This window comes from Chlorocebus sabaeus, chromosome 10, assembly GCF_047675955.1.
Source record: "Chlorocebus sabaeus isolate Y175 chromosome 10, mChlSab1.0.hap1, whole genome shotgun sequence".
NCBI lineage: Eukaryota > Metazoa > Chordata > Mammalia > Primates > Cercopithecidae > Chlorocebus > Chlorocebus sabaeus.
Genome location: NC_132913.1, coordinates 53,529,917 through 53,542,338, shown reverse-complemented (window position 1 = coordinate 53,542,338; position 12,422 = coordinate 53,529,917). Strand labels below are relative to the sequence as shown.

Sequence of the window (12,422 nt, the reverse complement as noted above, 5' to 3'; positions counted from 1 at the left end):
GAAGAATGGTAGTACTCAATACTGGTGAACGTGTAAGGTATGAGCACATTCATATACTGCCATTAGAAATGTTAATTAGTACAGGCTTTCTGGAGATAGGTTCAGCTATATATAGTGTATTTATATATACACACACATACTATATATAGTACATATTATGTATATATATAGCATGTGTATATATATATATGGTATGCGTGTATACATAGTATGTGTGTATTTATATAACTATATATATGCTGTTGAAACAAGTTCTGTTAATATATTATTAAAATGTACTCATGCAATTAGGAGAACATACCTATTTAGATATTCATTTCAGTAACAAAAATGGAAACAGTATAAGTGCTAGTCTTCAATCTGTGGTTATTTTAAGAGAACATTATACCACTATAATAAATTATTTTGTTGTCATTTTTATGAAACTATCTCCATGACACATAAAGAAATTAAAATAGGTTACAGGCTGGGAACCATGGCTCACGCCTATAATCCCAGCACATTGGGAGGCCGAGGTGGGTGAAATCATTGGAAGTCAGAAGTTTGAGACCAGCCTGGCCAACATGGTGAAACCCGTCCCTACCAAAAATATAAAAATTAATCAGGTGTGGTGGCGCATGCCTGCAGTCCCAGCTACTCTGGAGGCTGAGGCTGGAGAATCACTTGATCTTGGGATGCGGAGATTGCAGTGAGCCAAGATCACGCCACTGCACTCCAACTTTGGTGATAGAGCGAGACCCTGTCTTGAAAAATAAATAAAAAATAGGCTACAAAAAAAGCTTATATAACATGAATACATTTGTTTGTGTGTGTACATATGCTTGCACAGAAAAATGTCTGAAGTGATACTCAAAAAAATATTGATAATAGTTATTGCTGTTGACATTTCAGGTGGTTTATATTTTCTTTTAGCATTTAATGGTATTGGTTGAATTTTCTATGTGAGTAGGTATTATTCTTAAAATTTAAAACACTATTATGGAGGAAGAAAATGGCCCATGAACTTAGTAAAAAGGAGAAAATGTCCGAATGGTAATGTCAGTCATTTTTCTTTGGAATTGCTTAATCCTTTTTTAAGTAATTGCATTCAGTATAAAATAACTGTCTTGAATTCATAAGAAACGAGTTGACAGATAAAACTGTTTAGAGTCATCATTTTATGTAGCATAGATATTTAGATATTTTATTTCTATTATTTTCCTCCACACGTAGGTATGTTTCTAGCTGATTTGATTGAAACATATTTTGTGTCCCCTACCCTGTTCCGAGTGATCCGTCTTGCCAGGATTGGGCGAATCTTACGTCTAGTCAAAGGAGCAAAGGGGATCCGCACGCTGCTCTTTGCTTTGATGATGTCCCTTCCTGCATTGTTTAACATCGGCCTCTTGCTTTTCCTGGTCATGTTCATCTACGCCATCTTTGGGATGTCCAACTTTGCCTATGTTAAAAAGGAAGATGGAATTAATGACATGTTCAATTTTGAGACCTTTGGCAACAGTATGATTTGCCTGTTCCAAATTACAACCTCTGCTGGCTGGGATGGATTGCTAGCGCCTATTCTTAACAGTAAGCCACCTGACTGTGATCCAAAAAAAGTTCATCCTGGAAGTTCAGTTGAAGGAGACTGTGGTAACCCATCTGTTGGAATATTCTACTTTGTTAGTTATATCATCATTTCCTTCCTGGTTGTGGTGAACATGTACATTGCAGTCATACTGGAGAATTTTAGTGTTGCCACTGAAGAAAGTACTGAACCTCTGAGTGAGGATGACTTTGAGATGTTCTATGAAGTTTGGGAGAAGTTTGATCCAGATGCAACTCAGTTTATAGAATATAACAAGCTCTCTGATTTTGCAGCTGCCCTGGATCCTCCTCTTCTCATAGCAAAACCCAACAAAGTCCAACTCATTGCCATGGATCTGCCCATGGTCAGTGGTGACCGGATCCATTGTCTTGACATCTTATTTGCTTTTACAAAGCGTGTTTTGGGTGAGAGTGGGGAGATGGATTCTCTTCGTTCACAGATGGAAGAAAGGTTCATGTCTGCAAATCCTTCCAAAGTTTCCTATGAACCCATCACAACCACACTGAAACGGAAACAAGAGGATGTGTCTGCTACTGTCATTCAACGTGCTTATAGACGTTACCGCTTAAGGCAAAATGTCAAAAATATATCAAGTATATACATAAAAGATGGAGACAGAGATGATGATTTACTCAATAAAAAAGATATGGTTTTTGATAACGTTAATGAGAACTCAAGTCCAGAAAAAACAGATGCCACTTCATCCACCACCTCTCCACCTTCATATGATAGTGTAACAAAGCCAGACAAAGAGAAATATGAACAAGACAGAACAGAAAAGGAAGACAAAGGGAAAGACAGCAAGGAAAGCAAAAAATAGAACTTCATTTTTGATATATTGTTTACAGCCTGTGAAAGTGATTTATTTGTGTTAATAAAACTCTTTTGAGGAGGTCTATGCCAAAATCCTTTTTATCAAAATATTCTCAAAGGCAGTGCAGTCACTAACCCTGATTTCCTAAGAAAGGTGGGCAGCGTTAGCAGATGGTTATTTTTGCACTGATGATTCTGTAAGAATCATAAGAGAACTCTGTAGGAATTGTTGATTATAGTAAACAAAAGTGATTCAGTTTTTTGGCTTTTAATAAATCAGAAGACCACATAGAAAACTTTTACATCTGCCTTGTCATCTTTTCACAGGATTGTAATTATTCATATTTCCCATGTAAATAAACAACACACACACACACACAGAAAAATCTATTATTTATCTATTATTTGAAAATCAACAAAAGTATTTTGCCTTGGCTTTGCAATGAGATGCTTGATAGAAGTAATGAACATTAGTAATGAATGTTTAGTTAAAATGCATTATTAGGGAGCTTGACTTTTTAGCAATGTACAGAGGTTATTCTATATATTGAGGTGCTTAAATTTATTCTACATTGCATTAGAACCAATTTATATGTGCCTATAAAATGCCATGGGATTAAAAATATATGTAGGCTATTCGTTTCTACAAATGCTTTTCATTCATCTTGACTCACATGCCAACAAGGATAATACTTACCTTTAGAGTATTGTGTTTCATAGCCTTTCTTCTTTCATATCCCTCTTTGTTCATAGAATAACCACAGAACTTGAGAAATTATTCTAAGTACATATTACACTCCTCAAAAAATAAAGATAACTGAGAAAAAAAGTAATTGACGGAAGTTCTATTTGCTATTACTTATATAGCCTAACATTGGGCTGTGCTGCCCAAAATACAGATAATAGTCTCTTAAACTTTTGTCAAATTTTCCTGCTTTCTCATACGGTATTGTTTAGTCATCCTTTAGCTGTAAGCAAAGTTGATGAAATCCTTCCTGATATGCAGTTAGTTGTTTGACCATGGTATATGTTTGAGCAGATAATAACCTTGGCACAGTATTTATTGCATCACTTGTATACAATCCTGTGTTTGGCAAGCTTTCAAGTCATATAATATGACAGACTTTCAACACAGATATATGTTTAGTATGAATAAAAAAGCATTGAAATAGGGATTCTTGCCAACTTGCTCTCTTGCCACCAAGTTACTTTCCTAAATTATGGAAGTAATCTTTTGGACCTACATACTTCAATGTATACAATGAGGAAGATGTCACCTTCTCCTTAAAATTCTATTATATGAAATATATTTTGCCTCAATCAACACAGTACCATGGGCTTCTAATTTATCAAGCACATATTCATTTTGCATTAGCTGTATACATCTAGTTTTTTGAAAACACCTATTAATAGTACTTTGAAAAGAAATAACCGTAATGCTTTTTCTCATGAGTTTATTTCAGGAATATGAGATCTTTCTTCTATAAAGTCATTCATGCACAGGCAAAAGTTGAGCTACATAGATAGAACATAGTTTTATTTAGAAGATTTTTGTGGGAGGTTTTGAAGCGAATATATAAAACATCTTTCACTAATTTGCTTTTCATATTTAAAAAATATTAAATTACATTTATATAATAAATGTTTAAAGTACATATTTTTGTTGTTCTGAAAATTGAAAAAGAAAGGATTTAAATGTACTTATAGAAACAAACAGTTATGGTTAAAGAATGAGACAGGAAGTCTAGAATGTTTTTAAATTGTGATGTATTTTACAACATCCGTTATGACTTTGAGACATTTGTTCAAATGTACGTATAAAACTATATCTAGGGCTAAAGATTCTTTATACCATCTTAGGTTCATTCATCTTAGGTTATTTGAACCACTTTTTAATTTAATATGAAAGACAGCATGCAGTGTTTTCCGAGACTATATAGATCATTGCATCCCATACCTGCCAAGCCTGTTGGAAATAGGTTTTGATAATTTAAGTAGGCACCTACACAAAATATATTACATTCATCAAATTTTTTAATACATTCAATTAAGAATTTAACATCACCTTAAATTTGAATTCAATCTATCATTATTTCAAACTCACAAGTTAACTGCATTATGAATACTTATATAATATAGTATGAAAAGATGTTTGACAGGTTTGTGTGTAATTTTCTATTAATGTTTTTACATTGCCTTGTTTTTATGTAAAATAAAAAATATGGGCAACTGGTTCGTTAACACAATTTCTTCTTAGCTTTTCAAAAATATATATAAAGTTGTTCTTTTTCCTATTTCATGAACTATGATTTTTTAAAAAATAACATGGTTAAGTTTTATATATATTTATGTTTGTTTCAGAAATGTCTACTTGTGACTTTTTATCAATTAAAAACAATATTTGGAAGAAAGAGCCTATTAAGTATAACCTTGAAGTAAAATTAGACTTCTCTTTCCATGTGGATTACTGTTTGTACTGATTGTATCACCCTTCAGAAGGCAATGTCATATTAATATTTAAATTTTATAATCACTGAACTTATTACACCCAACAATACAGAATGGCAGTTACACTGAAGAATTTAATTTAGAATAAAATGGAAGCAAACAGGTTTTCTAAAAATTTTTTTTAACTGACCAGGTCTCTCTCTGTCACCCAGGCTAGAGTGCAGTGGCATGATCATAGCTCTCTGCAGCCTCAACTCTGGGCTCAAGCAACCCTCTTGCCTCAGCCTCCCAAGTAGCTAGGACTGCAGGTGCATGCCACCATGCCCGGCTAATATTTAAATTTTTGTAGATAAGGGGTCTTGTTATGTTGCCCCAGGCTAGACTCAAACTCCTGGCTTCAAGTGGTCCTACAGCCATGACCTGCCAACATGCTGGATTACAGGCATGAGCCACCATGCCCCAGACAGGTTTGAACACAAATCTTTCAAATGAAAATTAGAGAATCTAATTTTAGCATTTTGATAGTTACTTGGTTTGCAAAAGATTTGGGTGACTTGTGAGCTGTTTTTAAATGCTGATTGTTGAACATCACAAATATTTAGCATGATTTTATAGAATTTTGATAGCTTTATTAAAAAGAGTGAAAATACAATGCATACATAAATAAAGCAGTTCTAAATAGCTATTTCAGAGAAATGTTAATAGAAGTACTGAGAGAAGGGCCAACTAAATTAGGATGGCCAGGGAATTGGCCTGGGTTTAGGACCTATGTATAAAGGCCACCAGTTTTTAAAAAATATCTGTGGTTTATTATGTTATTACCTTCCTGAGGAAAACAATCAAGAATTGCTTCATGAAAATAAATAAATAGCCATGAATATAATAACGCTGTTTACATAGGATTCTTTACAAATTTCATAGATCTATGAATGCTCAAAATGTTTGAGTTTGTCATAAATTATATTGTAGTAATACTTGAGACTGACACATTGTAATATAATCTAAGAATAAAAGTTATACAAAATAAAATTATGTTTACACGTATTTTCTGTTTCAGCGAGATTAACCATAGGTGGGTAAAGTCAGTGCATATCTAAATAAGTTGCAGCAACTGACAGCTTTTTCCTTTTCATTGAAAGAAGGACAGCTTTAAACATCCTCCATAAGAAGTGTTCCCGGGAAGCAAAGACAAGGATAAAGAATCTAGAATTCCAAAGCAATTTCTTGAAATCTACATCAAGGTTTGTGCAAGGGAGAAAATTAGACAGGAAGCAAAAATATGCAAACATCTAGCCATGCAGTGATGTATACATTTTTGTGTAATAGCATTAAGAGGTGGTATAGCATACATAATGGCTAAGAGCTTTGGTTCGTGGAAACTGCATTGTTCCTGTATGACACAGAGGTAGCCTGTGCTCTTACATTTTTAGTAGCAAATTGGTTGCCATACTAACTACTATTACTACTAATATAAATTCTTGATTCTGTATTGTCAGTCATTGTTCTAATTTCTTTGTGTAGCTTGTCTCATTCTACCCTTACAACCACATCATGGAGTATTACTCTTTTTCTCATTTTACAGATGGGAAAGGTGTACCAGCTCTTAAGAGGTGATATAGCATACATAATGGCTAAGAGCATGGGTTCTAGGACTAGAACTATGTTTGTATCCCAGTTAAGTCATGACCCTATGAGTTTGCTAAATACATTCTTTAACCTATATGGGCCTCAACTTTCTTATCTATAAAATGAGGAGAAGAGTACTACTTCGTTACGTGGTTGTAATGACAGAATGAGACAAGCTTCATGAAGAAATTAGAACAATGACTGAAAACACATTAAGAATTTATATTAGTAGTAGAGTAGTTAATATGGCAATCAATTTGCTATTAAAAATGTAAGAACCCAGGCTACCTCTGTGTCATACAGGAACAATACAGTCTCCATGAATGTTAAATAATGACAATATTTTCTCTATTTTATATGAGTAAGTATAACTATAGTGCCCAAAAGAGTTTCATGCACCCATTGGTAGGTAGTCAATATTTAGTGAAGTGGCATATACACAAAATATTTCAAAATTTAACTACTTTTGAGATTTATGAATTCAAACAACATATTAAAATCAGGAAATGTGCACATTATAAAGGTCTAGCTTGTTCCCAAAAAGTGGAGGTGGTTCTTCCCATTTTTAGCTGAGTAATTAATACAACCCTCTACTTTAGCTGTAAGCATCAAGTCCTGTTGATGGTCATTAGGTAAGATATTCTAAAAATAATTGCTATACTAGGCCATTATGTCAACTTTGTATGTTATCATAATAGCATGTAAAAGGTGTAAAATATTCCTTGGGACTTCTGTACTGATAGTTGTAATAGCCACTCTGCAAAATAGAATTATAATCACTGAATAATACTGTAATCCATTTCAACATAAGTGATTGTCATACACATAAATTTTTTACAACAACAAAGCTAAATTCTTTCACTTTGTAGGTAACGCTATGCCATAACCCAAGCAAAATGAGCTGCAGGGTACATGGTAATCTCTCTCAAGGGAGGGAGAAATTACATACTAGCAAGAGCAGAGGGGATTTTGCTGCAATAGTATTTGATGCATACAGGAAATGAAACATGAATAATTGATAGTTATAAACAAGCAATAGAGCGAACATGCTACACTTAGCTTGAATCCCTATTACTCTGAGAGCCATATCTACATTAATAATTGATCTGTCTGAGAAAAAGGTAATTTGAAGAGATTTATGAGACATTGGTAATAACTGCATCATTGTGCTTTAGCTTGAATCTTTTCAAATATATCCTTAGAAACAATAGAAACAATAGATAAAAGCAATGCACAATAAGTATACAGAAAAGGTTCAGAGCTTGTTAAAATTTTTGAAAATCTAGTAGAATTGAGCAAAAGTTATTCCTGTTTAAGTTGTAATATTTGCTGGCATGACCTAGCTTTTATTTTATTTCCTACAAGACAAAATGTCTTCAAGTTTTATTTTTATAAAAAATATAATTCTTCTCTAATATACCATCATGATTCATTTCTATTTTTAATGATATACAAAATTTAGAATTTATGGGAAAATTACATCCAGTGAATATTAAGAATGCTTTCCCATTAAATTATTATTTCTAAATATGTGAAAACATAATCCGGGTTTCCATGTGCTGCTTTAAAGAAATACATTATTTTACTTATGGCTGGCCCTTCATCTGAAGAGTCTCCAGATTTACTCCCTTTAAATATCTTTTGTCTTCTACTCTGTACATTGACAATATGTTAAAATGTACTTTCTCCTGCTCTTAGGCTACTCTTGAGAACTGCCCATTTTTATATGAGAAAGAACGATATCTTGCTCATATAAGAAAAGGATATAAACCAGCTGTGATACACTAATTCCTTCTAACAGAACAGAAAAAATAAATGGATGGGGTTGCATGTGTCTTTATACACCCAGGCTCCTGCCTCATAAAAATTGTGAGATAACACATTTGTATTATTTTAAGCTGCTAAATTTGTGATCATTTGTTACAAAGGATCAAACACAAATGCATGCTCCTGTTTTCCAATGTACCATGCTAATATATAAATACAGATGAGCAAATGCAGCTAGAAAGGATATTTTATCAAACCACAATGGCTCATACAGACTGTGAGGGTAAAAAGAGAAGGACACTGATGAGACAGTTTGGCACACTGATCTTGCCCGCAAAAGACTGATGTAGAAAACAAAGGCTAATTGTTATCTTATCAAAAATTTAAAGGAGGAGATTTTCTTCCCTGTTGAGTATCCTATTAGTGTTGACCATTCAGTGCAGCTTATTCTTGACAAAGCACCTTATCAAATTTTTACCCAGAAGCCAAAGAAAATGGGCAATCTTAAGTAATTTTCTCAAAGTCAAAGAGAATCTGAAGTATACTTGTCCCACTCATGCCTTTAAAATGTAGGCCAAGAGAATCTACAGCAAATGTCTTCTAAAATGTTTCATTTAGAACATAAAAAAAGTTTCTATATCAATACATTTAAGGAAGGGTGCCTTACATATTTCACTCTTAGAGTAACATAATTCACTTTAGCATGTTACATGCTTGCAGAAGATATGAGACTCAGGAGTCAGAGACAATAGTAGATTATTTCGTAGAGCAATAGTAGGAGCCAGAGTATTATCATTTTTGTGTTGGTCTTAGACAGCTGGGGCTGCCATAATAATATACCATAGACTGGGTGGCTAGAACAACAGAAATTTATTTCTAACAGTTCCCGAGGCTGAGGAGTCCAAGATCAAGGTGCCAGCCAATTTCGTTCCCCACTGAGGGCTCATTTCCTGTCTAGCAGAGGGCAGCATTCTCACTCTGTCTTCACATGGAGGAGGCAGTGAGCTCTGGTCTCTCTTCTTTTTTCCATAGGAATACTAATCTCATGATGGAATATATATATATACAGTCAGTTCTCCATATCCATGGTTTCTGATCTACAGATTCAACCAACTCTGGATCAGAAATATTTGGGGAAAAAATCCACAAAGTCCCGAAAAGCAAAACTTGAATTTGCCATATGCTGAGTACTACATTGAATCCATACGCATAAAGTGATGTGTAGGTAATTTCAAAGTATATAGGAGGTTGTGTGTAGGTTATAAGCAAACACTATGCCATTTATAGGAGAGACTTGAGCATCTGTGGATTTTGGTATTCTCAGGGAGTCCAGAAGCCAATCCCCAACAGATATTAAGGGAAAACTGTATTATCATGATAAATAAATTACATTTTCCTTCATTACATTTTCCTTCATGACATTAGTACCACCATTCATCCAGTTTTCCAAACTAGTAATCCTCTTCATTAACCCTCCACATTTATTCACCAAGACCAGTTCACTCTACCACCTAATGTAATGTAAATCCATCAACTTCTCTTAATTTCCACTGTCAATCCCTGATCCAATCCATCACCACATTTAACCTCTTTATAAGACAATATAATAACCTATTTGGTTTATCTTCCTAAATGCCTTCTTGTCTTACTTCCAAATCTATTCTCAGTACAGTAGCCAGAGTGGATTTTATGAGATTGTGACATTTCCCTGCTTAAAATTTTGGGTCATTTTCCTGCATGAAATTCTGTAATATTTCTCCATTATTGTTATGACAAATTCTAAAATCCTCAGCAAAGATTTTACAAGCTCTATACTGCTACAGTCTACAAGTTCTATAAGCTTTCCAGCCCTACACCATATCAGCCTCACTGCTCTTATCTTCCCTCTTTCCCTATCTTAATCTGTGTGCTTCAGTCTCAATAGTTTTCTTTCTGTTTGTAGGGTCTTCTCAACAAAAGTATAGTGTATTCTTGGATTCTTATATTCTTATACAGTGCCAGTGCTTTCTGGCCTGAGAGAGACTACACAGCTCTTTCACATCACAAGTTGAGTGCATGTTTGAAACTGTCCCACTGCTCACAAAATTAGTATAGAAAACTGGCATTTTTGAAGGAGTAAGTTAAAAGTATTTTCCTCTATACCTTTAACAAAGTAGAAAAAAACAGAGATAATGTCTGGTAGGAAATAAAGGGATTGAAAAATGAAAACTTTCACATACATTCTACATTAAAATCAGACATTTATTTCTCTAAGGTCTGAGTTTCTCAATATTGGCAATCTTGATACTTGGGCTGGATAATTCTTTGTTGTGAGTGGCTGTCCTGTGCATGGTGGGATGTTTAACAGCATCACTGGTCTCTAACCATTAGATATCAATAAACATTCCTAACTCCACCAGTTATGACAAATAAAAATGGCCCCATCTTTGCTAAATGTCCTCAGGGGGACAAAATCTTCCCCAGTTGACAATGACTGATCTCTGACAATGTCTTTCAAGGTATGAATCATGGATGAACCACATTGCCTTTGCTATTAGTTTAAAAAACAGTGAGACTTACCCAAGATCTACTGAATCAGAACCTCTCGGGATAGACCCCCCAAATAATCACACAGCAACAGTGAAGACCATTACCCCAAAAATGACTAACTGGTTGTCCTTAGGGATATTAAGTGCTCTTGATTTTCTCTTTTAAAATATTGCTGCAAATTCAAAATGATGTCTTTCTGTGAGAAATTGAGTCAATTATCTTTAAGTTCAGGTGTTTCTTTTTGGCTAGCAGGTAAGCTTTGGGTACATTCAGACATGATAATTCTTCCTATGGGTATTCAAGAGTTTGGGTTGCCATTTTTATTATAATTACATGGAACAGTCACAGAGATGGGATCACTTGTTCAAGTGGAGTTTCTTTGACATGCTAAGTGTTAGTGCTTTGTTACAATTTGCACTTTGAAACAAAGAACTTTTTTCCAAGAAAAATAATTCAGACATAGTATTTCAGGTCAGCTTTTTCAGATCATATCCCGAATGAATAATAAGTGGGGCTTTATTTCATCACATTCATTTCATTACATTTAAGTTTTCTCATGCTGCTAGTTGAAAAAAATATGTAACTTTTTCCTCAACTTTCTCTGAATAGAATTTTATATTCAGCATAGGCCCACCAAGCAGACATCCCTTAAACTGAGTGTGCTGTGATTCAAAACAAGTCAGAGGAAATTCTATATTGGAGGAGGAGGCAGATAGAAGTTTTCTAGGGCCTGAGACTTACACAATTCTCTAATTCAGATGTACTCCCCTCTAGAAATGTGTTTCAATAATATATAAGCTGTTTTTCCAGAGAAATATCACTCATCAACTAACTTTTTTTATTCTTAATAGTTATTTGATTTCTCACTCCCTTAAGTATATTTAAAAAAAATATATTAAAAATACTCACCTTGTTTTAACATTTCTGGCCAAAGACAATGAATGAGACAAGGATTAAAATTTACAGTTAAAATATAAATGTATGCTTCTGACTGAAGATAGTTTATTATAATTTTCTGTGATGCTCTTCTCATTTTGAGAAATTATGAGTTACCTTTGTAACAAAATTTTATGGATAAAAAGAAAGTATGAAATGCCACAGAAAATATCTGTTTCTCTTAAAAAAATCCTGTAAAGTTTATAACTACCAAACTTCTCAGTATCAAATCTAATTTTGACTCCCTCTAAAATTAATAAAGATAAAATTGTATTGTAACCCCTCAACAACTCAGCTCATCTTGATATATTGATTCTTGTCCATGACCTTAATAGAATCAGTCTGATAAAGCTCTGATAAAAGAGGAGGAGGAGGAAACCGAAGTGGGAAAAGAATTCTTCCATGCTTCATTTTCTGCCCAATTTATTTTCTTTTATTTACTCATCTTATCCTAATCACCTCATTTCTATCTTAAATTCAGAACAAATATTAATAAGTGGTTTGGAGTCACCTAATTTGGCCTGGTGCTTACAATTAAAAGATATGCTTATCTCTAAAGAATCATGCATTGTCCATTTATTTTAAAGACAAGTGGGTCTGCCTCCTAGAAGCCTCAGCCAGAATACTACTTAGAGCAGCATTATGGGCAAAAAGGAATCCGGGAGGGAGCCAGGAAAAATAAGAGAAACAATTGACTTTAGCGTCGTGACACTGAGCT

The 12,422-nt window shown here is 34.0% G+C and overlaps 1 protein-coding gene across 3 annotated transcripts in view; it reads left to right on the top strand.

Annotated features, from left to right (window-relative positions):
- Window positions 1–5,875, top strand: part of SCN9A (sodium voltage-gated channel alpha subunit 9) — a 191,383-nt gene extending 185,508 nt beyond the window's left edge. For all 3 annotated transcript variants that reach the window (XM_007965235.3, XM_007965236.3, XM_073019778.1), the window contains one exon: window positions 1,213–5,875. In XM_007965235.3, coding sequence (XP_007963426.1) covers window positions 1,213–2,405 — 1,193 coding nt within the window. In that variant the 3' untranslated portion in view covers window positions 2,406–5,875. The remainder of the gene's footprint in view (window positions 1–1,212) is intronic.
- Window positions 5,876–12,422: the final 6,547 nt, after the last annotated feature.